This window comes from Tauraco erythrolophus, chromosome W (genome assembly GCF_009769465.1).
Source record: "Tauraco erythrolophus isolate bTauEry1 chromosome W, bTauEry1.pri, whole genome shotgun sequence".
Lineage (NCBI taxonomy): Eukaryota > Metazoa > Chordata > Aves > Musophagiformes > Musophagidae > Tauraco > Tauraco erythrolophus.
In genome coordinates, this window is record NC_141497.1 from 19,552,242 (window position 1) to 19,568,497 (window position 16,256).

The 16,256-nt window shown below is 46.1% G+C and overlaps 1 protein-coding gene across 1 annotated transcript in view; it reads right to left on the minus strand.

The window, feature by feature from the left end:
* LOC147526258 (lens epithelium-derived growth factor-like) overlaps window positions 1–3,975 on the minus strand; it is a 53,408-nt gene extending 49,433 nt beyond the window's left edge. Inside the window, exon 1 of the mRNA XM_086630118.1 lies at window positions 3,919–3,975. Coding sequence (XP_086486244.1) covers window positions 3,919–3,975 — 57 coding nt within the window. The remainder of the gene's footprint in view (window positions 1–3,918) is intronic.
* Between the last annotated feature and the right edge of the window lie 12,281 nt (window positions 3,976–16,256).

Sequence of the window (16,256 nt, forward strand, 5' to 3'; positions counted from 1 at the left end):
TTATGTTCCCTCTCTTCCAGTCATCGGGGACCTCGCCAGACCGCCACGACTTCTCAAATACAATGGCCAGTGGCTTGGCAACTTCATCCGCCAGTTCCTTCAGGACCCGCGAATGGATCTCATCAGGTCCCATGGACTTGTGCACCTTCAAGTTCCTCAGATGTTCCCGAACCTGCTCTTCAAGTACAGTGGGCGGTGGTTCATCCTCACGGTCCCTGCTAGTTCTTTCCACAGCTTGGGTGGTAAGACAAGAGGCTTTATCAGTGAAGACTGAGGCAAAAAAGTCATTGAGTAACTCAGCCTTCTCTATGTCCCGGGTAACCAGAGCACCAGTATCCTTCCGGAGGGGGCCTACATTCTCCTTGGACTTCCTTTTGTCCCCTACATACCTATAGAAGCTTTTCTTATTGCTTTTTATATCCCTTGCCAAATTCAATTCCTTCAGGGCTTTAGCCTTCCTCACCTGATCCCTGGTCACTCGTACAGCTTCTCTGTATTCCTTCCGAGGAAGTTGTCGTCCACGCATTCCAGGAACCTCCTGGACAGCCTGTGCCCTGCCGTATTGTCTCTCCAACAGATGTCACTCCCTCACAAACAAAGGGGAAGAAGGTAAATGAGCAAAAGTATGGGTAAAATCATTATTAACACAAAGATGGGAGGGACCGTTTGAGTTATTAACCTGGGGTCGAGGATATGCTTGTGTTTCCACAGATAACGGCGTTAAGTGGGTCCCTGTGAGATGCGTGCGACCAGCCTTGAACTGCAACGATGAGACCACCTCGGACAACGTCAGGATAGACACGGATGAGTCTAGCGGATGTCAGCAACCCACCTCGGACAACGTCAAGATAGACACGGACGAGTCTAGTGGATGCCAGCAACCCTGTGATTCGGAATAATCATCTGGAACGCAGCACCACCAGCATTGGACTGGGAGCATCATGGACCAGAAAGTTTGGGACTGGAAGGGTGAGTGGGAGATCGAATTGCTTGTTTGATCTGTGGGACAGGGCTTGAGATTAATTGGGAAAGAACTAAGAAACAGTGTGAGAGGATATTTGGCTGAAAGTGGCAATGAATGTTTGTTACTTATTGTCGGGGATAATTATCCTAGAAATATGTTCCACAGCCAGAGCCATATGGACCTCGGTCCTGCAGAGAAGGAACATATAGGTAACAATGGCTAATGCCACAGGCCAGGACACTATCTGCTTGTCAATATCCTCAGCAGGTAACCCTTTCCGCACTTGCCTGATCGGATTGCCTACAGATAAGGTAAAGTCGTTATGTATCAGCACCATGCCAGGCGGCATAAGCGGCAGATTATGTTCCTCATGACACAATAACTGGGATGGATGGGTTACACACCTACCCTTACTTGGAGCAGAGCCGCAAGAGCTGGACCTCCTAGGATCGGTAAAAATGGATTACTGTCTATACTTTAACTACTCAGGATCAAATCAAACAGGGGTAGTTAGTATAAATGCCACCACAGATGTATATCGGAGTGCGGCTGCATGGTGCAATATTACCAGTCGCAATATTTCTAAATCTGCTAACGCACCATTACGCCTGCCACAAAGATTGTTCTTGATATGCGGGGATAGAGCTTGGCAAGGTATTCCTTCGCATATAAGGGGAGGTCCATGTACTATGGGGACTTTAGGAATGTATTTGCCTAATACCACCATGATCCTAAGTCATAGAAACACCCGGAATAAGCGAAGCACACACGCTTTTGATAGCCAGTGCGATTCTGGAGCTGAATTTTGGGATCCAGCAAAGATCATTGCAGCTTCAATATTCGCACCAGGAGTTGGAGTGGCACAGGCATTAACTACACTGAATAAATTGGGTTGTTGGCTTGCAAAACAAATTAATGCTACAGCTTCTGCTTTATCAATGCTTTTAACTGATGTAGATTCTATTAGACACGCTACACTGCAAAATCGAGCCGCCATAGAATTTTATTGCTAATGCATGGGCATGGTTGTGAGATACTGGGAGGAATGTGTTGTATGAACTTGTCTGATCACTCAGAATCAATTCATGAAACGATACAGAAATTGAAGGATCGGGTGAATGAATTACAGGTTCATCAAGACTGGTTGAGTAGCTTGTTCAAGGGTTGGGAATTACAGGTTGGTTAAAATCTTTAGTAAAGGCAGGCATTATATTACTAGTGGTCCTTTTATGCTTAATAATAATCGTCCCCTGCCTATTGTCATGCTTCCAGCGAATGGTACAGAGTACGGTTCATCAAGTGATGATCATAGAAAAACAAAAAAGGAGAATTGTGGAATCATACACACAGTTACAGTTAGGGTCTGACCTTGATGATTTAAGTCTGTGTTCTTGACGAGTTGGGAAACATCAATAAAGAGGATAAAAAAGAAAAGGGAGTGTGAGCAGCTGGCATAGGGAGTGCGAGAGGCTGACATTTAGTTTAGCAGATAGAAAATAATGCTTTTTTAGGCATAGCCAATAGTAAAGCTAAAATAGGCGCGTGCACTACTGGTTGTAACCAATCATAACTAAGCAAAGGGTGCATGGACACATCGTGGCTAGAAAAATAGTCTATAAAAGCTACTTGTAAACTGTAAATAAAGGTCTCTGGTATCACATCTACGGAGTCCGTGCATTCAGCTGCCGCAGAGACATAAACAAGAACATACAGAGACGAACCTGACTGACACACATACTACAGGTACGTTGGACAGAAAAGGAAGATTAAAGAAAATGTACCCCTTTGTACATCTTTGTCTGCTACATATACTTGTAGCCTTGTTAGTACCAAAAGTATCAAAACTAGTTCTAGCTTGTACCACTGACACGGGGATGGATGCAATTAGTCCAGTTTTATATGAATAAGGTCAGGCTCAGACATAAAAAAAAAAAAAAAAAAAAAAAACATTCTAAAGAACTTATGGGAGAAGTTTTCAAACACCTTTTTCATCTGAGCAGAGCTGCACGTGCCTGACAGAGAAAATCATCTTGGGCCTGGAAGCCATTTTGAGGCCAAAGAACCAGAAAGCTCGAGTGTTTAAAAAGTTCAAGAATGAGATCTCCCTTTGAGTGTCATCTGAGAGGTTTTTGTCCCTTTCGAAAGTTAAAAAACCCCAAAACATCCACCCAATCTTTTGGCTCCTCAGTGTCCCAGGTTGGAGGCTGGATTTTTAATAAGGTGTTATTTAAACTGTTTTTTAAAAAAGAGAAGTAATTCTCATAAGGACATACAAACGCTGCATCTTTCTTTATCTTTCCGATATTCAGTATGCTAATGATTCATGGCATCGCACACTAAGGCCATGGTTATACTTTCCTACTAATTTCTGCTGCCAGCACTAATGCAAGCAAGTTTAATCAGGAAATGGCTTCAAGTTAAAATTGGACTTTACCCCACTTTATTCTAGATCAACTCCCTGATCTGGCTTGCTGTGTGGCTACATGAGCATTAATGCTTGCACAAGAAGTGCTTTCAGAAGGCGGCCAGATTTATGCTGGATTGATGTGACTACATAAGCATAGCCTCATGAAAAGGGACAGTATTTCAAGTGTTCGATTTGGTATTATGTACACGTTACAGAAATGTTGGGGGAGATCAAAAGAGATTATTTTGTTAGTAGTTTAACAACAATTTATTCCTTAACATTTCTTATTTATACTAAACCAGGAAAAGATGGGAGCTCCTTACTTTGCATCAAGTTCAAACACAGAATTGTGAGTGGCAAAATGGCCTCTGGGAAAACAGAAGTTACTACAACCCTTTCAAATTGGGGGGAGAGGTGGGGGTGGTACATACAGGGGAAGGTAAAAGCACTATAAACTGATGCAATCTATTATTAAAGAAATCAGACTATCCCATGAGAAAATACCTTCCAATCCAGATTCTAGCAAGTTAGCTAAATATATTGTTACCTTTCTCTTCCTTCCTCTTCTAATGACTTTAGAAATGCATATATCATTTGTTTTCATCGCATCCTGTCGCAGCCGTCTCGGGGACGGAGAGAAGAACGACACAGAATTCAGGTGCAGGAGAAAGAGCCAACGCCAACAGCAGGAGCAGCAGCAGCAGTATCAGCAGCAGCGGCGGCGGCGGCGGCGGCGGCGGCGGCGGCAGCAGCAGCAGCAGCAGCAGCCGTTTATTAATTACAAATCCGTATATATAATATGGTTCACAAGGATGGCCAAGGCAATTGGTCGCTTGACCATCCACCTCCCAGAGTGATTGGCTAAATGCTACAACACCCATTTCAAAACAACTTTCCCAGTGTGCCATAAACAAGACTGCATAACAAGCTACAGGTGCAAGATAAAGTCTTAGTTTACAAAAACCTCAAACTGTTTCTCAGCTAGCCTGCGTGGGAAAAAGAACTTTCACAGGACGCTGCAGTAGCTGGAAAATTTCTGCTTCTAGCCTTTTTGTATCCACAGCATCCTATGAAGATAAGAAAAAATAAAGTGTCTTTGCAAACTTAAGATAGAGTTTAAACGACCAAGAATTTCTCAGGGAAATCACATAACTGAAGCTTCTGATATGTGACAGGCAAAAAATTTCATCACATCAAGACCCTTTCTGTCAGTAAATATCATTACATTAAAGTTTGCTCTCAATGAGTGGTATAAAAATATCTGAATACATATGAAACTTTAAGTTTTAAACCACTCCCGAGACAGTCACAGTGCTAGCAACTGTAGCTTCTAAATGTTTGAAGATACAGTTGCAAGTCAAAGTACATAGTATTAAAGTTAACTTCTTTAGGTTAAAAAGAGTAATGTTCCACGTACTTTGCTACTGAGTTTTTCAAATGGGACATCACCTTCTTTGACGGTATCCATCTCTCTGTCTTCTGTAGGTAAATTATTATACTGTTTACTTGATGACTGAAAATGGAAAAATTAACATGGAATTAGTTCATTTATAGAAAAACAGAAGTGAAAAACAGGAACTCAACTATCAGACTGCTTTGAACTTGTAGTTTAAATAGTTTATGGCTATATATGCCCATTGCTTTTTTAGATAGACATCAATACTTCCAAATCAAACATGTTCATTTTCATATGTGTACCTCTTGCTCTCTACATTTCTTTCATATTTACAGACAGTTGTCAGAATGGGTCAAAAATATTGCAACATACCATGACAGAACTGGGAAAAAAAAAAATTAAATTACATCAGCACTTATTTCATTCCATATTATGTTTGCGGTACATCATTACATTTCTCCATATCAGTACTTCGAAATGTTCATACTGATAGTAAAAAATTAATCTGGATATATAAATATAAATATGGATAAGAGTCATGGATCAGAACGAGCAAACAATATGAATATAAAGGTGTACAAACAAAATGCAGTAAACTAAAAACAAGGCATTTAATGGTTTATGAGCTATAATTCAGTAACACTGATCATCAGTAACCGGATTTTGACAATGCTATGCTTTAAAAACAACAAAACAAAAAACCTTTAGAAGAGCTGGGTTTTAGAGATATATATTTAGATATATTTCTGAGAGATATCGCAGTTTGACGATCAGGAGTTTGTAATACTTGGAAATAATCACCTTAGCCCTGTGAGAAAGAGAGCAAAAGATGGTGTGGGCAAAAGTGAGAGAGAAGATGAGATAAAAAGATAGGGATAAAGAGGATGTGAAAGATATCGAGAGAGAAAGAGAGAAAACAGAGAGCTTGAGGGGGAGGGAGGGGGCAGAGGAAGGAAGACATGAGGGGAGGAGGTAGAGAGGGGAAGAGAAAGAGAGCAGGAGAAAGGGAGAGAAAGAGAGAAGAAGTGGGAGAAGATAAGGGGGGGGGGGAGGGGGGGAGGGAGAGAGGAATAGAGGGGAGGAGGAGACAGGGAGGGGATGGGGAGGCCAAGAGAGATACAGGAGATGGGAGGAGAAAGAGATAAGAAGATAAGACGGAGAAACAGAGAGGGGGAAGATGCGGACACAGAAAGAGTGAGAGAGAGATATGGAGGGAGAGAGGAGGAGGAAGAGGCAGCAAGAGAGTGGGAGAGAGAGGAGAGGACTGAGGGAAAAGAGAGCGAGGAGTGGATGGCAGGGAAGGAAGATAGTGAGAGAGTGAAGGAAGGTAAGGGAAAAGAAGGTAAGGGAAGAGAAGGGAGAAAGAGGAAAAAGAGCAGAAGAAAAAGAGCGAGAGAGAAAAAGAAGGAAGGGAAGAGAGCTAGGAAAGCGGGGGGGGGGCAGAGGAGAGGGAAAGAGGAGCGGGTAGGCAGAGAGAGTTAGCGAGAGGAAGGGCTGAGACCGGGAGGAGGAAAGGAAGAAGGAGAATGAGACAGAGAGACGGAGAGACAGAGATGAAGAGAGACCGGGGGGGGGGGGGGGGGGGGGGGGGGGAATGGGGGGGATGGGGGGAGACAGGGTGGGGAGTGATGGCAAGAGACAAACGGGGAGGGGGGAGGGGGACGGACTGAGACATGGAGACAGAGAGTGTGAGAGACAGAGGGAAAGGTAAGAGGGGGAGAGAGACTGAGAGAGCACGACTTTGTGAGAGAGAGGGAGACTGAGGGAGAGGCTGACTGCCGTGGAGAGGTGTAGAGAGAGATCGCTGGGGAGAGAGCTTAACGGAGAGAGAGACTGAGAAAGTGATCAAGAGAGATGAGGGGGAGGGGGGCTGTCGGAGGACATCTAAGGGTTAACGGACAGATGAACAATCCAGCCTTTCCTGATGACGTATGCTGGAATGCGGAAGAGCTGCAGAGACGTGGACAACCCCCGGATGCGGAACGGAAATGGACACTATAGTGACGCTGCTTCCTTCAGTACAACCAATCACACTAAGAGGCGGGCTATTTGCTTGCAAGGTTATAAAACACGCTGAATGTAAATAAAGAGAGGTTCACTTGTTTGATCACATTGATCGTGTCAAGTGTCCTCACTCATCTCCCACATTTGGCGCCCGAACAGGGACCCTCAGAATCCTCACAGCAAAGTTGCGAGACTTGGCGAGGAAGAGGGTGGAAGGCCGGTCGAATGATCCGCTGCCCCGGCGGAATGAGCAGTGACCTGCGTAGTCACTGAGTGGAAAAAGGTGCACCTCGTTCTAGTCATAGAATCATAGAATCGTAGTCGCTGGATCGACGCTGGAATCTCGCCTAGGAGGATAGGTGAGCGGCCGGGGAGACAGATGGGGTTAGATAAGCAACAAGAGGCTATCCTAAATCTGCTCCAGCATATGCTCTCTGTGAGAAAATTTAAATATGAATCCTTGGCTCTTAAAGGGCAGCTGTTGTGGGCTTGGAACACAGACTTGATCCCCGCAGTAGGAGTCACTTTTAAACTCTCTACGTGGGAAGCCATAGGCAGAGAGCTATGGGATGATATCAGCTCGGGGGGAGCGGGTGCGAAGGAGGCGAATAAATATGCTACCCCGTGGAAGTCAATTAAAGAAGTGTTACATAGCATGAAAGCCGAACAAACTGTTGCTACTGCTGTAGGTACTGTGGCTCCTGAAGCTGCTTTCAGTACAATAACTGGCATCGTCTTCATCCTCCATCTCTTTGGGGTAGTCAGAGTCGTCGTTGTCCTCCTCCTCTTCCTCCTCGGACACCATGCTTTCCTCCTCCTCTTCACTCTCATGATCATCGTACACCACTTTGCTGATGCTCCTTCTGGACGGGGCAGCCCTGCCTTGGTTGTTGCAGCTGCCTCCCCCACCAGGGCTGCTGCTGCTTTTGCTGCCTTCGCTCCTTCTTCTACTGATTCTTTACCGACAACTACGAACACTTCCTCTATCTTTTCTACGTGAATTTCTGTGCCTCTAACACCACCCTTGCCTTCTGCTACCAAGGTAGAAACCGCGGATTTGGGAGAAAAAAGGGACCCTATAGGGACCACACCCCTAAAAAAAGAACTGCGACACAATGGCGGCAGCACGTTTGTTCAACAAAGGGTCCCGGAAGAGAAGGCAGAAGAACTACAAAGGGGCGTGGAAATAGGTGGACCGTCTTGTCGACCTAAGTCCCGCCTCTATCCTGACCTCACAGAGCCCCGCCCAGAGCCCTCCCCAGAACCCCGCCCACAGCCCCGCCCTCAGCCCCGCCCTCAGCTCCTGCCTGGGCTCCGTTCAGAGCTTCATCCAGGGGAGGAACCCATGCCCCCGCTAATTTCATTGGGAGAACAACAGAAAAAAGAACTTTTTGAAGAAGTTTTGCAACAAGTTATGGACAAGCTGTCGGAATTGAAGACATCAGATGCCGATGACAACAATAATCCACAATATTCCTCAGATACTACAGTCCACAATATACCTAATCCTTTTGTTACGCCTTTGTCACCACCGACGCCTATGCAACACCTATCTGTGCCGACTGCCCCACCGCCCTTTGCGCCACCAGACGAACAAGAGAGAAGCAGAAGATGGAAGGGAGTTATTCGTGAAGCCTTAATCGAAGGAAATTTTTTGCCATGTGCCTTTCCCATTATCACAGACCATGGGGGAAATAGAAGGTGGGAATCTTTTGACTGGAAAATTTTAGAAAAGGCGCGTTCTGCGATATCACAATATGGGCTTCAATCCGGTTATACTCAACAACTGTTACAATTTATTTTCACAGCAGATGTGCTGATACCACATGACTCACAACAACTTGCTAATATTCTTTTGTCCCCTTCTCAGCAGCTTTTGTTCTCCAGGGCCTGGCAGCAACTATGTGACCGTGAAGCTGCACGACCTCGGCAGCAGGGAGACCCTCTATATGGTGTTCAAGTACAAATGCTGATGGGTCAAGGTCCTTTTGCAAACACGACATTACAACAAGGCTTTCTGGTAGAAGTATTGCAGTTGTCACAGCAATTAGCTTACCAAGCAATGATTTCAATTAGAGAACCGGGAAAAGTATATTCCTTTGCAAATATTAAACAAGGCCCCCAGGAAAGTTTTCCTTCCTTTATTGATCGTTTACATCAGGCTGTTCGAAGTCATCCTGATTTGGACGACACAATGAAGGAACAAGTCTTTAAAATGTTTGCCTTTGAGAATGCCAATGATAAAGCAAAAAGGGTCATAAGCACATTACCTAGAGATGCCCAAGTGGCAGATATGTTAGAAGTTATAGAACGCACCACTGGTCCTGCATCTCTAGTTGCTGCTGCGGTATATGGTGCTGTTCGTCCTCTGTTAGAGAAAAAAGGGGGAGGAGCCAAATGAAAGAAATGCTTCAATTGTGGGAAATTAGGCCACTACAGAAACCAGTGTAAACAGCCACAACAACAGCAGCAACAGGTTAGCAGGAAATGGTGCAAAAATTGCAAAATGGATAATCATAATACCTACGAGTGCCGGGTGCAGGGAAACTGGAAACCGAGTGCGCCAGCCCCGTGTGCGATGATAGTAAATCAGGGCGCAGCACCATTATCAAGTCTGTATTTAAACCAGAGCCAAAGTCAGGAATTTGTTCCCTCCGTGCCGCCACCGTGGAAGGTGCCGGAGTGGATGTGGAAACCGCAGTAGATTCAACACTCGTATCTCATAAGGCAAAGGCATACTAAAGTCCTGTGCTTCCTGTCAGAAACTAGGTTTTGGTCTTGGTCAAGGTATCAATCTACGAGGACTGCATGCGCTTCAGCTATGGCAGATGGATGTTACTCATGTAACAGAGTTTGGACGCTGGAAATACGTGCATGTCTGTATAGACACCTATTCTATGGCAATTTTGGCCACAGCATAAACTGGAGAGACCACGCGACATGTCGAGCGGCATTTATATGCTTGCTTTGCAGTTCTAGGGGTTCCGCATGAAATTAAGACAGATAACGGACCCGCTTATGCTTCACTTCGCTTTGCTCGTTTTTGCAATCGCTGGGGTATCTCTCACCGCACTGGGATACCGCATTCCCCCACTGGTCAAGCCATTGTTGAGCGCTCCCACCACACTTTAAAGACCATGTTGTTAAAACAAAAAGGGGGAACTCAGGGCTGGCTGCCCGGCGATCGATTAATGAAAGCGTTGTACGTCCTGAACTTTTTACAGCTGGCGGGAAACAGTGATGAGCCGCCTATGCTGGTACACAGTAAAGGAATGAGCTCATTCTGGAAAGAAAAAAAACAAAAGGCCTAGTAATCTATAAAGATTTAAAAACAGGGAAATGGGAAGGACCAGTAGAATTAAAAGTAACAGGCAGGGGATATATGTGTTTACTTACAGGAAACGGACTGCTGTGGGTTCCGGCGAAGTGGGTAAAACCATATATACCCGAAGCAAACCATTTGTTACCGACAGGAAATGTAAGACCAGCTAGGACTCCTGAAACTACAGATAGAGATAGGGAGATCCAAGATTTTACAGAACAAGCAGAGATGACAGAGATGCCAGATGAGGAGAATGGCTCACAAGATTCGTAATAGAAGATTTCATATTGATATATAAACTGTTCTTATGTTTTTAATTGTTTGGCATTCTATGTGTGTGAAAGTTGCTTGTATATATGCTTTGTGTGTTTTCTCCGATCGGAAGGTGTATGGATTCCACCCGTAGCTACTGGAAGGAAAAGAATTAACTGGTACCAAATTAATGACAAAGAATTACAAACTAGACTTAGTTGTGAGCACGTAACTTTGAAAAAGGAAGCTGGGAGGATTGTTATTGAACAACATGTTGCGATTCGCAAAAACTGCTGTTAGCCGGCAGAGCACATACTGGGCAGCCTTGTTGCATGCACTGGCCACACGTGCAGCAACGCCATGTCAGTACCTTTTTCATAGACTCTGTTGAGGGTGTAAAAGGGATGGCTCAGAGCAGAGCGGAAGGAGGCTGCAGAGCACACTGTGTGGATAAACAGGGGACGCCCTGAAGGTGCTGTGCCTGCCTCCCTTCTCCGCGATGACCCTGCTGATTGATACCCTGCATAGACGAAATAGTAAGGCTCCCAGAAAGGGAGACAATATGTTAGCAACTGCTTCTGCAAGGCTGTACCAAAAAGATTTGTCAGTAAGTGTTTCTGTAAGGTTATGATAGAGTTTGGCAAGGTATTTTTTTTTCTTTCACATATAAGGGAAGATTTATGTGCACACCCGGAATAGGCAAAGCATGCATGTTTGTAATAGCTAGTGTATTCCAGAGTAGAATTTAGGCTTCGACATTTCCACCAGAGTGAAAAGCCTTCTATTAGTTTTAGTAGCTAACACAATGTTTCTCTTAATAACTTTTGTCTGTTACACTTGCTCACGAAAATGACTGAATGGGTTGTAAAATAAGTCTGGATTGTTCAAAAACAAGAAGGGGGATGTGTCGGAGGACATCTAAGGGTTAACGGACAGGTGAACAATCCAGCCTTTCCTGATGACGTATGCTGGAATGCGGAAGAGCTGCAGAGACGTGGACAACCCCCGGATGCGGAACGGAAAATGGACACTATAGTGACGCTGCTTCCTTCAGTGCAACCAATCACACTAAGAGGCGGGCTATTTGCTTGCAAGGTTATAAAACACGCTGAATGTAAATAAAGAGAGGTTCACTTGTTTGATCACATTGATCATGTCAGGTGTCCTCACTCATCTCCCACAGGGGGCTGAGAGAGATAGGGAGAGATGCAGAGGGGAAGATGGAGATAGCAAGCACAAGATGGGGAGAGAGATATGCAGAGAAATTGACCCAACGCCAAGAGAGGGAGAGGCTGAAAGAGGCTGGGAGAGGCCAAGACAGCAGGATGAATTAGAATCAATCCCAAGGCTCCCACCAGCATATAGTGAATAATGTGCTACAACTTTGAGCATTAAGATGAAAGTATTGAAATAAGTTTCAAAACGTTCAAAGGGGGGAAATGTTACAAAACTTTGACAAAATAATCAAGCAGAAAGTTAGATAGAAAAACTGAAAAGCAAAATGTGTAAGTTAAGATTGTTAAGTTTAATAAGTAACTATAGAGGCCTCACTAGAAAATTGCTGGATGTTTTAAACCAAGGACCATAAAGACCTCGCCAGCCAGCTGCTGGATTTCTATGTGTATTGTTTTAAGCCAGAGAACCATGGAGTTCTCACCAGCTAACCACTGGGAGTTCTTTTATTGTATTAAGAAACAAATGAAGTGGTCACGGACACCAGTTTTGCTGCTTGAAACCCCCCTTCATTACCCCTTCCCATCTTGATTTGAATATCAAGGATTATAATCAGTAAAAATAAGTAGAATTAACCAATGATCATTATAGAGTAGGAATATTGATAAGGTGATGTAACTAGCGAAACCAATCATTTTAAAGGTCAAATTTAAGAGCGAGAATAATATGCAATTTTATGTAAAAGAACTTACATAACGATGATTCAACAAAACAAGTGCATAAAAACCTATGGACACGCTTGGACGAAGCTATTCCCCCGTGTCCCCAGCATTGAAATAAAGGAGTGCCTGTTTATCTACCTTGTGTAGATGAATTTTCTTCCCGGCTGATAACAAGGAGGGATAATAAAAGAGTTAGGGGAAAAGAGAGACACCAAGAGAGAGAAAGAGTGTGAAAAACTTTGATCTTTTCAAACAACTGCTAGGAGAAATCCCATGGGACGGAGTACTAGAAGGTAAAGGGGCCCAAGATAGTTGGTTAGCCTTCAAGGATCTCTTCTTCCGAGCTCAAGACCTGTGTATCCCAACAGGTAGGAAGTCAAGAAAGGGTACCAAGAGACCTGCATGGTTAAATGGGGAACTGTTGGGCAAACTCAAGTGGAAAAAGAGAGTGTACAGATCATGGAAGGAGGGGCAGGCCACTTGGGAGGAATATAGGTTTGCTGTCAGAGGACGTAGGGTGGCAACTAGGAAAGCTAAGACCTCCTTGGAATTAGAATCATAGAATCATAGAATCATAGAATCATAGAATGGTTAGGGTTGGAAGGACCTCAAAGATCATCTAGTTCCAACCCCCCTGCCATGGGCAGGGAAACCCTCCACTACACCAGGTTGCCCAAAGCCTCATCCAACCTGGCCTTGAACACTTCCAGGGATGGGGCAGCTACAACTTCTCTGGGCAACCTGTTCCAGCGCTTCATCACCCTCAGAGTGAAAAATTTCTTCCTTATATCTAATCTAAATCTCCCCTCTTTCAGGGGAGAGCCAAGCCATTGCCCCTTGTCCTGTCACTACATGCCCTTGTAAAAAGCCCCTCTCCAATTAAACCTTCCAAGAAAGGTCAAGGACATCAGAAAAGGCTTCTTCAAATACATTGCAGATAAAAATAACACTAGAGGCAATGTAGGCCCACTGGTGGATGAGGAGGGTGCCCTGGTGACAGAGGATAAGAAGAAGGCAGAGTTACTGAATGCCTTCTTTGCCTCAGTCGATACTGCTGGAGGCTACCCTGATGAGCCCCGGAACCCTGAGGCTCCTGAGGAAGTCAGGATAGAGGAGGAGTCTACTCTGGTTGATGAGGACTTGGTTAGGGACCAGTTAAGCAACCTGACCATCCATAAATCCATGGGTCCTGATGGGATGCACCTGCGGGTGCTGAGGGAGCTGGCGGATGTCATTGCCAGGCCACTCGCCATCATCTTTGCTAAATCGTGGGGAACGGGAGAGGTGCCTGAGGACTGGAGGAAAGCAAATGTCACTCCGGTCTTCAAAAAGGGCAAGAAGGAAGACCCGGGTAACTATAGACCGGTCAGCCTCACCTCCATCCCTGGAAAGATAATGGAACAACTTATCCTTGGTGCTGTCTCTAGGCATATCAAGGATAAGAGGGTCATTAGGGGCAGTCAACATGGCTTCACTAAGGGGAAGTCGTGCTTGACAAACCTGATAGCCTTTTATGAGGACATCACCCAGTGGGTGGATGATGGTAGAGCAGTGGATGTGGTCTATCTTGACTTCAGTAAAGCATTTGACACAGTCTCCCACGGCATCCTCACAGCTAAACTGAGGAAGTGTGGTCTGGATGATCGGGTAGTGAGGTGGGTTGTGAACTGGCTGAAGGATAGAAGCCAGAGAGTAGTGCTCAATGGGACAGAGTCCAGTTGGAGGCCTGTATCCAGTGGAGTCCCTCAAGGGTCGGTACTGGGACCAGTATTGTTCAACATATTCATCGATGATTCGGATGAGGGAATAGAGTGCATGGTCAGCAAGTTTGCTGATGACACTAAACTGGGAGGAGTGGCTGACACACCTGAAGGCTGTGCTGCCATTCAGAGAGACCTGGACAGGCTGGAGATTTGGGCGGGGAAAAATTTAATGAAATACAACAAGGGCAAGTGTAGAGTCTTGCATCTGGGTAAGAACAACTCCATGTACCAGTACAAGTTGGGGACTGAACTGTTGGGGAACAGCACAGGAGAAAGGGACCTGGGGGTTCTGCTGGACAGCAGGATGACCATGAGCCAGCAATGTGCCCTTGTGGCCAAGAAGGCCAATGGCATCCTGGGGTGTATTAGAAGGGGTGTGGTTAGTAGGTCGAGAGAGGTTCTCCTCCCCCTCTACTCTGCCCTGGTGAGGCCGCATCTGGAATATTGTGTCCAGTTCTGGGCCCCTCAGTTCAAGAAGGACAAGGAACTGCTTGAGAGAGTCCAGTGCAGGGCCACAAAGATGATGAAGGGAGTGGAGCATCTCCCTTATGAGGAAAGGCTGAGGGAGCTGGGTCTCTTTAGCTTGGAGAAGAGGAGACTGAGGGGGGACCTCATTAATGTTTATAAATATGTAAAGGGTGACTGTCATGAGGATGGAGCCAGGCTCTTCTCACTGGCATCCAATGATAGGACAAGGGGAAACGGATATAAGCTGGAACATAGGAGGTTCCGCTTAAACATGAGGAAGAACTTCTTCCCAGTAAGGGTAACAGAACACTGGAACAGACTGCCCCAAGAGGTTGTGGAGTCTTCTTCTCTGGAGATGTTCAAAACCCGCCTGGACGCGTTCTTGTGTGATCTGATCCAGGTGGTCCTGCTCCGGCAGGGGGATTGGACTAGATGATCCTTTGAGGTCCCTTCCAATCCCTAACATTCTGTGATTCTGTGAGAAAGCAAAACAGGGAAGAAGAGAGACAAAGTGAGAGGAAGAATATTCCACGAGTGAGGGAGCGAGAGAGGAAGTGAGAGGGGGGTGAGGTGAGAGAGGATGAGAGAGGGCAAGGGGGGAAAGGGGCGAGGGGCATTAGAGAGGTGATGAGGGAGAGTCAGGGGAGAGAGATCGGGGGAGAAGTGGGGAGAGAGGTGATGAGGGAGGGGAAAAGTAAAGGGGAAGAGAGGTAGGGGAGAGGCAAGGTTGGCAAGAGAGGTTAGAGAGGTGGTACAGATGAGACAGGTGTAAGGTGAAAGAGATGAGAGAGAAGAGAAACAGGAGAGGGACAGGAGACAGGGGGGAAAGGGGAGAGGGGGAGGGAGCGGAAGATAGGCTGTACAGAAGAGAAAGACTAGAGAGATTAGAGAGACGGGGACCAGCAATGTGTCCTGAGCAGGGCGGGGAGAGTGAGAGCAAGTGTGGGGAGAGGGAGGGGGAGCATGTGACAGGGGGAGAACAAGGGGATACAGAGGGAGACGAGGGGGGTGGGGAGATGGCAAGAGACAGAAGGGGGGAGGGAGAGAGATTGAGATACACAGGGAGGGAGTGTGAGAGAGAGTATGAGTCAGAGGGCAAGGTAAGGGGGGGAGAGAGACTGAGAGGGCAAGAGTTCGTGTGTGAGAGAGAGGAGGGGGGGGGGGATCCAGAGAGACTGGGGGAAGGACTGGCACGGAGGAGTAGGGAAGGAGATAGCTGGGGATTGATAGCCGGACAGAGAGAGAGAGACCAAGGGCCTGAGAGTGAGATGAACTGAGAGGCTATGAGATAGAGCAAGAGAGGCGGGGGAGGGGGACTGAGAAAGTGGTCAAAAGACATAAAGAGCTTTGGAAGAGCAGGGAGGGGGAGGGGGAGAGAGAGAGGAAGAGTTGGGGAGAGGGAGGGGGAAGAGGGAGGGAGGCGGGAGATACGGGGTAGGGAGTGAGATGACATAAGAAGCGCGATGTTATAGGCAAGGGTGAGGCAGACAAGGTGGGAAGGGAGAGGGACAAGGTGGAGGGAGAGAGAGAGACAAGGTGATAGGGGGGCACAGACAGCATGAGAGGTGCAGCACATATGCAATGTAAGAGATGCAGAGACAGGCAGACTGTGAGAAGAGAGACAGCAGGAAAGAGCGTGTGAGCTTGAGGCACACGCAATGTGAGAGAGAACTTGAGAACTATGCTCCCCCCTTATCCCACCGTGCTTCTGCACTCCGGCACACTGAAAAGTCCTTGGAGTTTCACGTCCAACCACAAACATCAACTTGCTATCAGCATTCTTCT